We start from the raw sequence: 18,689 nt of genomic DNA on the forward strand, positions 1-18,689 counted from the left end.
AAAAAAAAAAAAAAAAAAAAAGTATGTGCTCTTATTTGTATCTGAATTTTAATGTAATTTGGTTTATTTAAATACTTCAAATTTTTCTTTATTATGAACCTATAAACCTATTCATAAATGTGCCTTTTGTAAAACTGCTTGCATTTACTTTTTTGCACAGAATTTCTCCTAGATTTAATAGTTTTTTTCTCCCATTGCTTACTTTGCTGTGAAATGATCATTAATTTACCTCATGCTCTTTTTCAGTATTAGACCTCCCTTCAGGTAGTTTCATCTGTTTTGGGAAGTGTGGGTGAGAGACTTTCAGGTTGCCTCTAACCTTGGACTGGCTGTCCTCTAAGACTGGTGTGTGGCTAATGTCTCAATTGTCTTCCTTTCCTGTTACCCTGTGAGCTCTTTTTGTCTCTCCTGGGTGATAGCCCCAGTTTCTTGTGTTATGTCTGTCTTTTCTTGCCTTATTCCCTCATTTTAGTGAAGAACATGATCTAGGTTCTTACTGAGAGCAAAAGGTTAGTTTTTAAAAATATTACACACTTGAAGATATTTTTCTACCCCCACATGTGAGTGATAGTTTGGCTGGGTAGAGAATTCTAGGTTGGAAATAGTTTTCCTCCAGGATTTTGAAGATAAAACTCAACAATTATTTTGCTTTGTTTTGTTTTTTGACAGGGTCTTGCTATGTAGCCCAGGCTGGCCTTGAATTTGTAGAGATCCTTCTGCTTCAGCCTCCCAAGTGCTGGATTATAGGTGTGCGCCACCACACCTAGCGCTCAACAGTGTTTTAGCTTTCTGTAAGAAATTTAAATCAGTCTGATTCTGTAGTTTTTGTATGTGGCTTGCTTTTCCTTTCCGAGTTTGTAGGATTTTCTCTGATTCCTTTTGTTTGAAATTGCATGAAGATGCAGTGCTGCTTACTGGGTGTCTTTGTCAGTGTGGAAGCCCAGTCCCCAGATGTCGTCTTGCTCTGTTTTCTGCTGCTCTAACAGAAAGCACAGAGTAGGCAGCTGCTGAACCGTAGAAGTTGACTTGGCTCATGATTGTGGAAGCTGGGATGCTCCTGGATGGCACTAGCTAGCACCTGGAGAGGCCTTCATGCCACTTCCTTCTGTGATAGAGGCTGCAGAGCGCACTAAAGTCATTTTTATAACAGCCACTTCTGGGATAATGCTTGTCCCACGTAATCATCGTGACAGTGACCGCTTCTCATTAGGCCCCATCTGCCAGCACCATTGCAGTGCGGACGGTTTCTAACTCGGGATACTCAAACCATAATGGATGCTCTTTCCTATTTTGTTTTGTTTTGTTTAGACACTATCTCACTGTGTTTCCCAGGCTGGCCTCAAACACCTGACATACCAGATTGTCCTGCTTCAGCCTCCCAAGTAGGCTGGGACTGTAGCTGTGTACCACCATATCACTCATTATGGCAGACGGTCTTCCATGATTTCTTTTCCTCTGTTTGTTTGTTTCTGGAACTACTGTTATTTGAATGTCAACTCTGATCAAGTCTTTTCTCCCGTTTTATATCTTTTTGTCTATTTTTTGGAAGATTTTCCCAACTTTTTTTCCCAGTCCTGTTGAAACTTTCTTTTTCGCTTTTGGGCTGTCATGTTAATTTCCAACAGGTCTTTGTTTTAAAGCATAATGTTTGTGTTTCATGGTTACATGATCATAATTTTTTTTCTTACTGTTTCCTTTTTTCATATTTTTTTTCTTTTCCCTTATTTCCTTTCCCCTACCCTTCCCACTTTCCCTACACCATTAGCCCTTTTCTTCCTATTTCACATTGTCAATTATCTCATTAGTATCTTATGTACTATTATAGTTTTGCACATCAGAAAAACTATTTGGTATTTACACATGTGTGACTCATTTATTTCACTTAGGAGTATATCCTCAATATGTATCCATTTTCCTATGAATGAATCTAATTTCTCATTCTTTATGGCTGAGTAGTATTCCATTTTATAGAAAAAACCACATCTTCATCCAGTCTCCAACTGATGGGCAAATGGGCTATTTCCAAGTTTTAGCTATTACAAACTGTGCTGCTATAAACATAGGTGCACATATGTCACTGTGGTATGATTCTTTTAATTCTTTTGGAGAGATACCCAGCAGAGGGATGGCTTGGTCAAATGGAACTTCTAACTCCAGCTCTTTGCAGTACCTCCGTACTGATTTCCACAGTTGTGGTACCAGCCTGCACTCCCACCAACAATGGAGAAGGGTTCCTTTCTCCCCACAGCCTCACCAGCATTTGTTATTGGTTGATTTCTTGATAGCAGCCATTCTTTGTGGGGTGAGGTGGAATCTCGGTGGTGTTTTCTTCTGCATCTCTTAAATGATCAGTGATGTTGAACATTTTTTTATATGTTTATTTGCTGCTTTTACTTGTTTGTCTGAGAAATGTCTGTTAATTTCAGATGCCCATTTTTGAATCAGGTCTTTATATTTGGGGGGGTCTGATTTTTTTGAGTTCTTTATATATACTAGATAGTAGTCCTTTGTCTGAGGAGCAGCTGGTAAAAATTTTTTCCCACATTGTAGATTGTCTCTTAACTCTGTTGGTGGTACATGATCATCATTTTATCTGTTACCCTGACATAGATTTTTTTGTAATTTTAATGTAGAGCATGGCCTTAAACATGCTAGAGAAGTACTGTACTCCTGAGCTGTGCTCCAGACCCACAATACAGACATGATACCGATTTCTTTGCACGTTTCTTGTCTGTTACCTCTGGTTCTCCCAAGCTTTTCCTTTTTCTGTTTGCTTGACTCTTTGTCTTTTATTTACATTGAAGACTTCTTTTCAGACCTGGTAATATATGACCTTGTAGGGAAGGAAGAACTTTTCTTCTGTCCCTCTCAGATTTTGTAAATTAGGTAAAAAAAAGACAGATTGACATTAGAAAAGTATACAAATGTTATTTGGTATTATTTCTGTTATATGGTTTGGGGGGTTTGTAGAAAAGAAGTGAAAATGCTAAAGATGCCATTAGACTCAGGGTCTTACATATACCATTTTATTATTATTATCATTATTATTATTGTTATTTTTGTACCAGGGATCGAACTCAGGACCTTGTGCTTGCAAAGCAGGTGGTGGCAACACTGAGTCAAATTCCTGGCCCACAGATACTATTTTATTAAAAGGCAGTCATTTGTAGGGACATGATTAGATAAGAAAAGGACCCTGGACCTCTAGGAGCAGTAAATTGTGGGAAAGTTACTAGGAAATACGTGGGGGAACCTAAAGGAAGATGAGGGTTATTAGAGTAAGGTTTGTTCATGCAAATCATCTGCATATTGACACCCTGTTTCTGGTGATAAGGATTTTTTTTTTTTGGCACCACGGGGTTCCTGTCTTATGGGGAATTTATTTCTTGCTTCTAGGCAGAAAGGATGAAGACAGAGAGCCCTTCCCACATCTGCTGTTTCTCAGTTGCCTTCAGCTCACAATAACCAGTATTCCAAAGTGACATATTTTGGAGTTGATTGGAAGCCATGCAAGTGGCTGAGTCTCATCGGAGGATGATATTGTTGGAACAGTATTGATTCATTGAGGGAATCTGAGTTCCTGAGCAGGTCAGGTGTCCTGGAGAAGATGCCACATACTCCTGGCTGTCACTTCTTGGAAGCTGCGTGGGTAAAGGCTAGGACTGGAGAGATGGCTCTCAAGCCAAAGTTTACTTAGTTCTCAGGACGACAGGATGATTCTCAGTTGTTGTTTAATCTCACCCTGATTTTACCACAGGCTTATATTGACCTATTTCATTTCACCCCCTTAGCTTAGTGGTTTTCCATATAGGATAGGAGTAGAGACAGGTTTGTGGAATTGCCTTCTGAGTTGAAACAGACTGTTGGCTGGGGATCCAAAAACTGCAGTGCAGTGGCTGTCGTAGTAAGAACTGCTTCATCCAAAGTGTCCATAGCTCCTCTTTTTGGAAAAGGCGCAGTTCTAACCTAAAGCAAATTTCAGTATCAGTTAAAGCTAATGACCAGTTTTTATTTCTTACTTTACTGTTCTTCCTTAATTCATGTTCAGATTTTTCTAATTTTATCTTTGAAACTGGAATTCGAAAGATTTCTTTTAAGTGCACAGACTAGTTAGGTCACTACAGAAGTCCAGGACTAGAGTGGTGGTTTCAAGAAAGAGAAACAGGATACAGCATGTGTTTTGCAGGAAGAGTTTATAGGATTTAGAAATGGATTAAATGTGAAGGATTAAGGAAAGGGAATAATCAGAGGTGGTCTAAAGTTTTGTTTTGAGATAACTCAGCGAACAAGCCATTTGCCAAGATGGAGATTAGGGAAAAGAGCCACGTCTATATTAAGTATATTAAATTTAAGGTATCTGTTTCTGGGCCCAAAGATAATGTTGAGCTTTCTTAAATACCCATTGCTTCTTTAGGCTTGCGTATTAATCAGCTGTCATTGAGAAAACATGGATTCTTTGGCCATATCCCTCTCTACCCCTCCTATTGCTGCCACCCACCAACCTTGTTTGTTGAGGACTTTGGGGCGTGACTTGTGCCCTCCACTCCCTGGCATAATCTTATACAACTTGGGGAGCTGCACAGCCGTTTATCCAAGTTCTCATCTTCAAGGGTTTCTGGCCTGATAGCAATGACAGCGTGACGGTAATACAGTGTGATACATGTAATACAGTAATATGACAGTGACAGTAACACAGTGGGATTGAATCCTAGTTCTGTGCTTCCTAACTATGTAATTTGAACACAGTGCTTAACCTTTTATGTCTTGTTTTCCTCATTTGTAAATTGGGGATAATACTGTGTGTACCTTTGTGGTTTTGTGAAGATTAAATAAGAAAACAGTGATTACTAATTACTGATGCCTAGCATAGAGTAAGCATTCCATAAATGTCGGCTATTAAGATTATTATTTATGTAATGTCTACTTAATAACATACACTTCTATTATAGTTAAGCAACCCCAACTCATAAATTTTAAGTGTCATAAACCGAGTACATACCGTGATTTCCTAGTGGTTCAGTGTACTTCGTTTAAAAAGAATAAAATAAAATGTTAACTGTCCTTCGGTTACAGTGGTTCTTAGTTAAAAGTATACATCAGATTCACCCAGGGGCCGTCTTCTGGAAGTTTGACTCAGATGCTCAGGTGGCCAGGGGTGTCTGTTGTGTAATTGTCCTCCCTCCTCCCCTTTCCTCTTAATCACCCCTTGCTGGGCTTTCCCTCCCCAGGCTTCCTGCCAAGCTGCTCTCTCAGTCCTCCCGTCCTCCCCTTGCTGTCCCCATCAGCTCTGGAAATCCCTAACCTGGGGGAATCCAGTCCAGTCTGCCTCTGACCTGGGCTGCTGAAAGCTGGAGTTTTCTAGCCAGGTGAGGTGCGCTCACGGGGTATTTTGGCTCGCACATCTTCACTATTCACATTAGAAGGCTGACCCTGCATGACACAGGCACGTGGCTCTTTTAGGCAGTAGGAACGTTGCCATCTTGTAATTTAATTACAAAGGATCCCTGTTGTATCTCATTCACTTTCACAATGTTTGAATGGTATTAATGATCTCAGTAATGTTTTATTTTTTTAAGTTTTAAAAACTTAATTTTATCCCATTCCCCTTTCATCAGTAATGTTTTATAAATGAGAAAACTAAGGCACAAAGTGATAAAGTAGTTGGCGGGCATAATTTTTTTAGAGCCTTTGAAAAGAAAATTATGGGTTCACATGAAGCAAACTTTCTTTACATTCTGTTTTATAGCTCAACATAATGGTTTTAGCAGCTCAGTTTTAAAGGAATTTTTCATGGGATATTATTTTTGTTTTCCTTCTGAGATGTGATAATTTCTAATCTGTAGTTTTGCATACATAGTGAGTGTGTGTGTGTGTGTGTGTGTGTGTGTGTGTGTGTAGTAGGTAATAATCTTCACCTTTTTCTTTGATAATAGCTTTAAATTCATTGCAACTAGAAGACTTTCAGTTTTGATTCAGGTGTCCTTCCATTCCCTTTGGAAATAGGAAACCTGACCCAGTTCTTTTTTGAGAATTTATCTCAAAGAACAGTATGTTATAATATTTTTGTTCTTCTAATCAAGTCAAGTTTAAGAACTGGCAAGCATCCATAGCTTCTGTTCTTTTTGGGGGGAGGAGTAGGGGGGTTGAGGCAGGGTCTCACTATGTAGTCGAGACTGACCTGGAACTCACTATGTAGTCCAGGCTGGTCTGGAAGTCATAGCAATCCTCCTGCCTCAGCCTTCCGAGGGGTAGGATTATAGGTGTGCACAGCCATGCCCGGCAGTAGCTTTTGTTCTTTAATGTGAGAATGATCCTGTCCCTTGGTTAAGATTTACTTTGATTGTTATATTTAGTAGACCTGGGATATAAGGATGTTATCTGAGGTTAATTAACTACTTACTGCAGAAAATAAATTATTCTTCATTTACAACTTTTCTCTTATTTTTGTTAGTGATTTTAACACTGATTGTTAAAGTATATTCTAAGAGAAGAATGCCATATATAGTAGAAATTAATTTTTTGTTGAATAAAATTTGGATTATTGCCAAATTCATTATGACTTTATTGCTGTATCAGTATAATTTATTGATTAAAAAATTGACCTTCACTTTAATTTATATGGTGTATGAGTCTTGGTAAGTTGAAATTTAGTCTGAAAGTAAGTCTTGGTTAAGTTCTGGTTAAGAGAAAACATGTGTTGGACCAACTCTTTTTGTTTTGTTTTGTGTTGTTTTGGTACCAGAGATCAAACTCGGGTCCTTGTGCTTGCGAGGCAGGTAGCAAAACCACTGAGCTAAATCCCTGGCCTCTGTTGGACCAACTCTTAATGATTGCATTACTGTACTTTGAAAATATTTAGAAACAAACATTGAGAACCTTATGTAATGTTTAATGTTAGATGTATATTAAAATTTTCTATATATTAAAAGATTAATGCAGTTCTTTACCTGTACTTGATAAGCAGAGAGTGTAATTGGAGGGAAATAGCATGGATGGGGAGAGGATGGAAAGTTGAGGGTGGGGGATTGTTTTAATTTTTTCAAAATACCATAACAGTACTATGAACTGGGTGTCTTAAACAACAGATCTTTACTCTTCACAGTTCTGCAGGTCGGAAGTCTGAAATCAAGGTTTTAGCGGAGCTCTGCTCTCTGCGAGACCCTTCCTTGTCCCTTCCTAGCTTCCAGTGGATGTCTAGGTCCTTGGCTTATCCACGAGCCACCACACTCTGTCTCTGTCATCACCTGCTGTTCTTCCTCTGTGTGTCTGTGTCCAGATTTCTCTCTTAAAAGTGTGCCGCTCAAGTGGGTGTGGTGTCACATGCCTGTAATCACAGCCCTTGGGAGGCTGAGACAGGAGGACCATTAGTTTGAACCAGCCAGGCTTCACGAAAAACAAAAAGGAAAGGATGCAAGTCTGGCTGGATTTAGGGTTAGGGCTCACATGACCTCATCGTAACTTGAGTGGTAGATTCTGGGTGCATGTGATTGGAGGAGATGTGCTAGTCAACCCAGGAAGGAGATGCGGATTCATTTATGTTTTTATATCTAAACCATTTACACTTGTTAGGTTTATCTACATTATATAAAACAAATGAGATACATTTTATATTAAAAAATCTTACTTTATTTGCACTTATCACATATGTGTTTTCCACAGCACAGGCCTAGGTCTGTTCTGTTCTCCATTCATTTAGCAGAGGATGTATTAAAAGAACTTTGACCTCAGCACTCTGGAAGCTGATGCAGAAGCTTTGCAAGTTTGAACTCAGCCTGGTAACTTAGTGACATAGCAAAACTCTGTCTTAAAAAAAATTTAAAATACAAAGGCCCAGGATTCAATCCCCAGTGCAGAAAGAAAAAAACAATTAATGGTATGCGTGTTTTTCTGTCTCCATTGAAAGGTTGTGTTTTACCCAACACCTGAAGTTAAAGGAGGAAAATTTTATTTTGACTCACAGTTTGTAGAGGTTTCAGCCCATAATCAGCTAGCTCTAAGGCAGGGTGGCATCACAGAGGAGGAACAGTTCATGGCATGGCAGAAAGCAGAAGGCAAACAGCAGCAGCAGCAGCAAGCAAGTGAAATGTGGCAAGCAACAAGCAGGGACCCTCTCTCTGTCCCTTATATCCTATCCAGCCTGCCCACCCTGAGGGTGGATAGCACTCACACCCAGGGTGGGGCATCCTCAATCCTACCCAGAACTATGCCAAACCAGTTAGTAGACTAATTTAGTAGTCACACACCTTGATCCCAGCATCACACACTCTAGATCCAGCCACGTATGAAAAGCCCCACTTATGACTTTGTGAGGCTTTGGGAGGACACTTAGATGTAAGCCATAACAGACTGTCAACAAGACCATGATGTGGAAAGTCTTTATATAGTAGATATATTCTCCCTTCCTTTTAAAAACACAGTTGGTAGCATCCTTCACCTTGCTGTGGACTTTGCTTTTATGACTGATAGTACATAAATGCTGTGGTTTCATAGTCGCTCATTAAGCAGATGTATCATAATTCATCATAATTCAATTCATTCATAATTCAATGATGATCAATACTAATAGTTTTGAGTTACTTCTGACTTTTCAATACATTGGGTAACTGGTTTAGTCAGATTTTGGTTACTATGACAAAATACCTCAGATAAACCACTTGTAAGGAGGAGAGGCTCATTTTGGCTCATACTTTAAGGGATTTCAGTCCATGATCACTTTGCTCTGTAGCTTTGGGTCTGTGGTGGGAGCAGTTGGTGGAGTAAAACTATTCACCTTTTGTCAGCTGGGAGGCAGAGATAGGAAGTGACCTGGGTCCTAATAACTCCCTGAGGACAGCCCCCAGGGACCTTCCCTCCTTCCACAAGGCCCCGCCTGTTAAAGGTCCCACCACCTCCCGTGAACACCACAGGCTGACGACCACGCCTTGTCGCGTTTGTGCCTTTGGGAGCTCTTTAAGATTCACACCACAGCAGTAGCACATAAATTTTACTCATTCTTAAAAAAATTAGCTGTAGTAAGTACACTGTTTTGTGATTTGCCTTGCTGTAGTTGATCCAAAGAAAAACAAGGCACAGGTTTCTCCTACTGTGCTCACACAGCTCAGATCATTTCTAACACTAGATGCAGGGCCGTTTTCCCTGAAACCACCAGTTTCAGTTTTGCAGTGCGTGCCAGCCAGGTGCCCTCTAATCCAGCTCTCTGACACAAGAGTCCATCCCATCCCACAGGTTGAGGGCTTAGACATCAGGCCCAAGTTATTTCACCTGTGCTTCAGGCTCCCCACACTCACACCTTGGGTTCTGTGCTGGAGCAGCTCGTAGAACTCGAGGAAATGCATTTCACTGTTATAGTTGTTTCTTCTGCACTATTACAAAGAATGGCACAGGGCTGGGGATTTAGCTCAGTGGTGCCACCACGTTCCTGGCAAGCACAAGGTCCAGAGTTCAATCACTGTACCAAAAAACAAAACAAAATAAAACGGAATGGCACAAAGACTTCAGGTGAAGAGATGCATGGCACAAGTTATAAGGCAAGGATGCTGAGCCTGTGTGGGTTCTCTGGGGACCTCGCTGTGTATCTGATGCTGGTAGGTGGATGGGGAAACCCAGCGGGACCCCTCTGTTCAGTATTTCCCCTTCCTGGCTGTGGGTCAGGACCCCTTCAGAAATAGGAGTCTTACCCTCTGCTGTCATGCACAACAGGTCAGACAAAGGCGGGGAAGACTAGGGAAGATAAACTCTGGTTTCTGTAGCCCACCATGAAGAGGAACTTACAACCCAAGAGTGTTACACAAAACCCGCAAAGTATATATTGGCGTGGGTGATATGGTTTTATGGGAATTAATGTCTAGAGATACCCGTCATTCTTTTAATGGATTTATTCTCTTCTATAACAGTTTTCTTGTCTGTATCCCTTGTTGGTAAGCATTTAAGTTACAATAAATATTCTTTATTCCTATTTGGCCAATCCTATTTGGATTCTGTAGAATAAATTCTAGGAAGTGGAATTTGTAGGTCAACAGTGTGACCATTGTATATATTTTTAAAATTTATTTGTTTATTATTTGGTACCAGGGATCGAACTCGGGCCCTTGAGCTTGTGAGGCAGGCAGCGGAGCCACTGAGCCAAACCTCCAGCCCAACATTTTACATTTTAATGGTTGTTTGGAATTCTATAAAATATATCAACGTTCTGGTTTGTATAGGAAATAGTCCCAGTTCTCAACCTTCAGAAGTTTTACCTGGATGACATACAGTAATATGTTCATTTTTTCCTAATAGAAATGTTCCGGTCCTGTAAAAATCTTTAAAATGATACTTTGAAACGTTTTACTCTTGCAGTGATGGAATGGGGGGAAGATGTTAAAGCGATCTGGAAAGATGAAGCCGTGGTGTTGGTGAACCATCAGTCCACGGGAGACGTGTGCACGCTGATGATGTGCCTGCAGGACAAAGGACTGGTGAGGCCACCGCGGGCCACTGGTTGCTGGGGAGGGAGAGCCCGAGCAGTGAATCTGTGTCACTCCAGGGGGGCGGTTTAGAGACTTACAAAAATAAGTACCTGGTGCAATGTGAATTATATCTCATTAAACTGTTTTTAAACATAACTGGGCTAAAAGCAAAGTTAATATCGTTCAAATGAAAGGCTAGCGTGAGATGAAGTGTCACGTTACCTGTTTGAGAAGTATAAACACACAAACAGAACTGTTGCTGAAGACAGGAGAGTGAAATCAACCAGTGAATTGGACAGTTTTGCAAATCTTTAGCCAAAAGAAAGCAAGGTCCATGTTAATTTGGATTTTGTTCACAAGTCAATTGAAAGAAAAGATATTAGGCTTGTTTTATCCATTGTTAGCAAGACTGTCTGAGCTGTTGATTTTACATTACTTATATAAAAAAATTAAAACATGACTACATAAGGTAGATTTAAAAGATCAATTTGGTCTTCAGTGTCTGTCTCTGGTGGCAGGTGAGCTGGCCCTAGAGAGCCTGTGTGGCAGGGACAAGGCCAGGTCTTGTGTTGGTCCGGGGAATGCTGTGAATTTCTCTTACAGGAGAAGTCATTGAACCTTTTCAACTGTATCAGAGCACATAGTATTTTTGTATGAAAAGCAAACTTCTGAACAATAATCCATTTAATTGTAAGACATATTGAAATTTAAAAAATAAAAAAATACGACCTTTATCATAAAAAGTTACCACCTTATAGGTTAATGAAGTTTCTCCATACAAAACTAAATGAAAAGTGTTTAGAATTAATGAAGTTTATATTCGTCCCAGTAGTAAGGAAACAAATCAGCACATGTTCACAAAGTGTTTAATCTGCGGGGTCAGTGACTGCACGGGGTGTGGACCCCCTTCTCACAGATCACGAGCAGTGTGGGAGGACTTTACTGGAGGGTGTCGTGTGCTCAGCGCCGTACTTGACAGGAAACTGCAGAGGGGAAGAGCGTAGACTTGGCCTTAAACATAAAGGATGAGGAGAGTTTAGTGAGGTGGAAGGTAGAGCGGGGGCCTTCTTCCTTAGTGAAACTCCCTTGGCAAAAACGCAGATGTGCCAGTAAGCCTATTTTATTTGTTAGGTCCTAGAGACTGATTTACCAGGTCAGGGTAGCATTAAAAAATGAATGAGATTAAAGGGAACCATGAGGACTAGGACTGTGGCTTGGTGCTAGAGGCCTTGCCTTGCATGTGTGAAAGGCCATCTGTTCCATCCCAGCACCACAAAAATGAAGTAAATAAATAAATTAAAATATATTTGGTTTAGCCAGGTGTGGTGGCAAATGCCTATAATCTCCCAGCACTTGGGAGGCTGAGGCAGGAGGATTGCTGTGAGTTTGAGACCAGCCTGGGCTACATAGTGAGTTTCAGGTCAGTCTCAACTACATAGTGAGACCCTGTCTCAAAAAACCAAAAAAGAAAAAAATATATATGCATACATACATGTGTGTGTGTGTGTGTGTGTATTTGGTTATTATAGAATTTGTTTTTTTTATTTATCTGAAAAGCAAAAGTGTAATCTTTCCAGAATGTGAAATAAATTTAATCTTTTCTTATATTCAGAATCTTAAACTGTTAGAAGAATACTACTGTGTAAATATATTGTATTTATGATAATACTGCTTGTTCCTTAAGTTCATGATGTTAAAATTTTGCAAAATCTGCTTTGACTTCTTATAAAAAAGAATCCCCAGTTAGCTAACATTTTTATTCTGATCGGTGTGATGTTTGCATGTATAGTGATTATTCTGAGGGCATAGAGTGTCCTGGAATGGATTCAGTTGATTCCCTCAACCTGGTTGATTTGCTGTGTAATGATCCCTTCTTTCAGGAATATGAAACATGGGACAAATTGTCTTATTTTCTAGCTGTGCTGGTATCTTTCTAATAAGTATCTGTGAAGTAAGGAGTCTTGTCTTTTTTTGACAGCTCATTATAAAACTAAGAATATGTATTTCTAGGGAATTTTATTAAATGTTTAACAAATATTTATTGATTTAAAATATTTCCCCTAAAATAAGTTAGGACAGAATCATTCCTACAAATCTCAGGATATAGGTTGGCTGTCTTCCTGAATTTATTATTTGTTGTAGGCAACCCTTCTTAGTGAAGAGGTAAAATATGCTGTTCTCAGGTGATCAAACATAAAAGCGAATCACTTTGGTGTTGCTGTTTGAAACCCAGAGGCCAATAAAGTGCAGCTACACTTCATACTGTACATAAAGTTGAAATGTTTTATAGCTTGAGTCTGCTTTTTTGGTTGTTGTTTATTGGTCAGTTTTCCACAAATTCTGTTTAGCTCACTTCTTGATTTATTTAAACAAAGTTGTCCTCGTTGCAGAACATGAAGGGGGGCATGCTGGTGATTACTCTGTGTTAATCCATGTGGTGGCTCAGTTCTTCATGGGCACAGATCTTTCTTCATAGGTGTTTAATTGTTAAAAGTGATTGAATACCTGGCGAAGTTGTTTCTGAAATTGAAGGCAGGAGCTGTAGCGTTACACGGATGGGTTTTACAGTGCTTTAGTGAAAACAGCCCATGAGCGCCACTGCTGTTCCTGAGAGTTTGGTGCTTGCAGGGAGTGTTCGCGTTTTGATTCCCACCAGAAACCAAGGTGGAGCTCATTGCACTCTCACTGAGGTTGCAGCTCTTGCTTCATTTAAGACTCCTAACAAGGGATGCTGTTCCTCAGCAGGAAAAGAACTATTAACCAGCTCCCTGATTAGATCCTGTTTATACTTTTCATTTTTAAATTTGCTTGAAATGAAGTCTTCTGCCCTCACGATGGGAATTAACTCTTGTCAGCAATGCGTAATATTTTTACAATTAACAACTGGGGTATTATAAATATTTTTATGCTGGCAGAGAGTATGACCTTGATGAGCATAATGAGTGTTTTTCATAACAGTAGAATGCATAAGTCACTGTATAAATTGTTTTCAAAATGTTCTTATTGTGGACATTGACGTTTTATTTTAGACGTTAATGTATGCTCACATTTTATGAAGTTTTAATGCTTATAATTACATGCGCTGTCCTAATTTGTTAACTTTAACCATTTTATTTTTTATTTTTATTTTTATTTATTTATTTATTTCCGGTACCAGGGATCAAACTCAGGACTTTGCACTTACAGGGCAGACGCAGCACCACTGAGCTAAATCCCTGGCCCTTAACCATTTTATTGTACTGATTCAAAATAATTAATTAACAGAGACCATGTTTAAGGTAGAACAGATTTGAAATCATTAAATCCAAATTTAAGAAGTTAATTCGGCTTCATTTGTTATACAGTGATATGTATGTAAACATGTCTTTCCATTTATATATCCATATATATATGACTTAGGATTCTAGCACTTGAAATTTAAACCTGTACACTATTAGTAACCATACTGTAAATGTAGAAAGAGCGTTAGATTTTAAATATTGAGGTTAAAGTGTACTTGGATGATTATATTTAAAACTTAGGATACTTGGCTAGACTGTAGTCAGGTGGCTTTACTTATCGCTTGCTTTTAAATATTGTAGGTTGTCGCTCAGATGATGTGGCTGATGGATCATATTTTTAAGTATACAAACTTTGGAATTGTTTCTCTAATTCACGGAGACTTCTTTATAAGACAGGTAAGTGGTGAGCATTCTTTTCACAGTGATAGCGTGGTCACACCAACCCTTCAGAGGGCATAACAAAAACAGCTGTAGTAAGTAGGTCAGTTCTGGAGTGTGGAGGAGCCGTCCTCTGATCTTCATACCCTAAACATTCCTTTCAGTCTCAATTGGAGTATGCCTCAGCCAGCAGAAAGGTGCTTACAGCGCAGCTGTTCAAATCTCCCCTCTCATCTAGAGTACAGCTCTGTTTAGTAAACATTTAGCAGGAATCTGCCGTATTCCTTTGTTCTTTAGCTTCTTAGCTATGTGAATTGGGCAAATTACAGATATGCTCAAAGTTCCTCATTTTTCAGGTGAAAATAAGAGTAATCCCTCAGACATTTGCGGAGCGTAAATAAAGTAATACACATGAGGCGCTCGGAGCGGTACCTGCGACCTTCATCATTTTTATTATGGTCACCACTGTCACTAGCTATATTATTCCTGTTATTTGTATGTGTAGGGCCCTGTTACATGATACAGAAAATACCTCAGTTACCAGTAGGGAGATCAGTTAATTAATAATAGGAAATGTGGGAATTCACAGGAAAAGTGAGTGTATCTGATTTCTGCAAAACAAGAAAAATATTAGCAGAGAAACAATAATGTGACCTAAACTTTAGAGTAGGTGTGGATTTGATGATGAAGGTGTGTTGGAAAGGGTCCGAGGCGTAAGGTGTGGATTCACATGGGAAGAATGGTAACCTCTTCCGGTCAGCTTTGCATGACGGTATTCTCTAGTGTGCAAACAGCCTCACGTACTTCATTCTCTCCAAAATGGAGACCAAAAGCAAAAGCAGTATAGAAGAGTTTTATGTGAGATAATGCCAACTTCCTTGGTGTTTATATAGTAGCGATTTTAACCTGGATTGTGTAGTGCTTTTCACATAAGTACTTAATGAATACCTGGCAAATCAAATGAATTTTCTCTAAGAAGCACAAACTCAGAAATAAGCTGGAATTGATTAGAAAAGCTCTAAGCTATGTGAAATCAGGTAGAACACGTCCACTGTGCTGCACAGTTTTGTGAACATGCTTTCGTCTACATGCTCTGCAATTCTCTGGTTTCTTCTGGAAACATAATTGCTGATCTAAGCAGAGAGAGAAGTAGAAGCTTGGGCTGGGCCCCTAAGTGGTGATAGGGATTGGCCTGAGGTCAAGACAAGGCGCCTTAGCGAAACCGGAGCCCAACACCTCAGAGAAGACGGCGGAACCCACGGTTAGAAGGCTGAGCAGCCAGGAAGGATCCAGAGCAGGTGCCAGCTGAGCCCCTGCTTGCAAAGAGGTCTGCTCTCCATTGTGTGGAGCATTTGGTCCTAGGGATGACCCTCACACGTCAGGATGAAGCCGTTGTGCTTAAATTGCTCTGATACATTTTTCTTGTTACTGCAGTGTAAATTTTGCATATATAAATACTGTTTTTTTAAGGTACCTGGGAGATTTGCAAATTCATTTCTAAAGAGCAACATTTTCCCTCAGAGATTAATAGTAAAAATCTATAACATGGGACAAGGTGAGGGTGGAATAGAAAAAGTATTAATGACTTTTAACAAATCACCTGGGACTTTTCTGCTAGATCATTTTGAAAAGATTTTCCAAGAATAGTTAAAAATATTTCACATGTAGACTTGGGAACTTAAAAGCTATCTTAATCAGTTGAATTCAGTGAACTGGCTTAAAAAATGTCTTCCTTCTTTTGCATTTGAGGTACATTTAATCTGAAAAACGGAAGCATACCAATTATTTTGAAGAGCTTCTGTAATTGTGTTGTTGGAAATTACCAAGAAATTAATCCTTCTGAGAGGAAGAACCTTTATGATACTTAGTGTAGGTCTGGGGCCTTCCTCCAGCTTTTCTGGATGCTGGTTTCCAGCCTTCAGGTCATCCTGCTTCCTCTTCCCTCCCAGCCCCGATCCAGCCCGTCATTGTGTCTGTTAGTTCAGCTTTCACATCCTACCGAGTGCACCCGCCTCTCCTGAGAGCACCGAGGCCAGCTCATCCCGCTCCCTGTGGGCATTGCAGAGGTCCCTCATTTCTCTTCTCTAGTCCCCCTGTCACAGGCACCGATGTGAATATCATAACACTTTCTTGGTGAAAATGACCCAGTGATTTCTTGTCTCTGCCTGTTCACAAAGTTCTTTGGATGTGGCCTCTGCCTTCCTCTGCTCTGTCCTCTCTGACCACTGCCACCTGCCACGCTGGCCTCCTACTGTTCTTTGACCGCGCCAGCTCGTTCTGACCTCTGGACTTTTGCCCTTTTGCTCCTGTCACTTGGAAAGTGCTGGCCCTCTTCTTCATGTGACTTTCCCCTCACAGATGTCACTTTGTCAGAGCAGCTTAGAGGATTGCACCCAGAGCCTTTCCATCCCCGGCTCTTTTCATATTTTTTATTTTGAGACAACTTGTTGCCAACTTGCCCAGACTGGGCCTGAACTTACCATCCTCCTGCCTCAGCTTCCCAGAGTGCTGAAATTACTGGCATGTCCCAGGGCACCCACTTCCCAAACTGGGATTGCAGTTATTCTGAGGACCTCCTGTTGCTCTGCTGTCTGAGTGTGGGACAGTGCTTGGTAATGATAGTCGCTCTGTGTGTGGTCATTGGATTTGTCTAAGTGCTAATCATGTCTGTCTTTTTACCACAGAGATCCAAAAGGGAAGTAAGTGGGAGGATCCACTATTCTGTGATTGGTTTTAATTTAGAAGTTGCTATATATATTTTTTGTTGTTGTTTTGGTTTGGTTTTTTGAGACAAGGTCTCCTTTTTTAATTCAGGCTGGCCTTGAACTCACTGTGTAGTTAGTCCAGGCTGGCCTCAAGCTCGCAGTGATCCTCCTGCCTCAGCCTCCCTAGTACAGGATTATGGGCATGTGCCACCCCACCCAGCTGTTACTTGTAATCTTATTGCCGTATTTTTATTTCCTGTGTACCTGTCCTGACTATGTGTCTACTTTCTAGGGAAAATCTCATCGTGACCAACAGCTGCTGCTTCTCAAGAAGCACCTAGAAAATAATTACAGAAGCAGAGATCGAAAATGGATTGTCTTGTTTCCAGAAGGGGGCTTCCTCAGAAAGAGGAGAGAAACAAGTCAGGCATTTGCCAAGAAAAATAACTTGCCATTTCTTACACATGTCACCTTGCCAAGGGTTGGGGCAACACAAATTATTTTGAATGCACTTGTAGCACGACAGGAAAATGGAAGTCCAGCAGGAGGAGATGCTAAAGAACTAGGTATGATGTTTTCAGCATTTCTTTTTTTTTTTTTGTATGGGGGATCAAACTCAGGACCTGTGTCTGTGAGGCAGGCAGCAGAACCACTGAGCTAAATTCATGGCTCTCAGTATTTCTTACTTGTTCCAATTGAAAGGTATAATTGTTGTACTTTTTTTTTTATAACTCTTGTTGGAACTGACGTTTAGCAAGAAGATGAAACAAATTTTTAATTTTTCATTTATCAAATTTAGAAAGTTTTTGTTTGCTTTTATTCAGGCTGGCCTTGAACTCACGGCAATCTTGTCTCAGCATCCCAGGTGCTGGGATTATGGGTGTGCCACCACACTCGGCCAGTTTTGTGTTTTTAACACAGAAAATAAATTTAATGTAGTTTGGTTATGTTTACTAACACTTGTAAGGTGTTAATAAATGACTCGGTTATTCCATTATAAATACTACTTGTCAAAAGGAAATAATCTGAAGTATAGACAAAGAAATGTACTGCAGGGCCGGGGATTTAGCTCAGTGTTCCACCACCTGCCTTGCAAGTGCAGGGGCCCGAGTTCAATCTCCAGGAAGAAAGAAAGAAAGAGAGAGAAATTTACTGCAGCACTATTTGAAATAAACAGAAGGGAGAATGGACAAGTCATTATGGAGTATCCAGACAGCAGACTACAACAGCTGTCACAGCGGTGTTCCGGGCCTTTCCTGTAATGTTCACAGGGGAGAAGCCTGCAGTGCTTGTGAAAGAGGTGTGAGCACAAGTCTGTGCACAGCACGTAGCAGGGCACGACTGAAGGAGACACCGAGTGTGGGCAGTAATGGTGTCTCTGAGGTGGAACGTGGGTGATGTCTCCATTTCTTAGTACTTTTCTGAATTTTCCAACCCTTTAAATAATGCGTATTACCTTTAGAGCCAGGAAAAAGTAAGCCACGCTCGAAGATACAATTTTCCTGGAGATGGCCTCCTGAAAAGAGGTAGAATTCCACTAGGCCCGCTTCCTCAGTCACATATTGCTATTTTAGTATTTTTTAAATTAAGAAAAATTGATATGAGTAGCTCTTCAAAATCCGCTTTCGCATGATGATAAAGAGCAGATGGAGAAATGATGCCGGCGAGGCTGCACCGCGGTCCTCCTTTCATTGTTTTTTTCAAGCAGCTCTTTGGCAGTCATTGCTCATAATCTTTCATCATTTATTAAAAAGATGAATTGAATCTTTGAATAGAAAAGGAAAGTTCAGAATAGCTGCTAGAAGGACACCATTGCAACGCCAGCCAAGCCGAGCCGAGAGACAGAGTCTGGCAGGCGGGCGGTCACCCCGGAAAGA

At 40.3% G+C, this 18,689-nt stretch overlaps 1 protein-coding gene across 6 annotated transcripts in view; it reads left to right on the top strand.

Annotated features, from left to right (window-relative positions):
• Lpgat1 (lysophosphatidylglycerol acyltransferase 1) overlaps positions 1–18,689 on the top strand; it is a 65,626-nt gene that overhangs the window by 24,765 nt on the left and 22,172 nt on the right. For all 6 annotated transcript variants that reach the window (XM_010642573.3, XM_010642572.3, XM_033762049.1 and 3 more), the window contains 3 exons: positions 10,339–10,457; positions 14,030–14,125; positions 17,105–17,378. In XM_010642573.3, the coding sequence (XP_010640875.1) occupies positions 10,339–10,457; positions 14,030–14,125; positions 17,105–17,378 (489 nt within the window). The remainder of the gene's footprint in view (positions 1–10,338; positions 10,458–14,029; positions 14,126–17,104; positions 17,379–18,689) is intronic.

This window comes from Fukomys damarensis, unplaced genomic scaffold, assembly GCF_012274545.1.
Source record: "Fukomys damarensis isolate Sample0158 unplaced genomic scaffold, DMR_v1.0_HiC HiC_scaffold_11, whole genome shotgun sequence".
NCBI classification, from domain to species: Eukaryota; Metazoa; Chordata; class Mammalia; order Rodentia; family Bathyergidae; genus Fukomys; species Fukomys damarensis.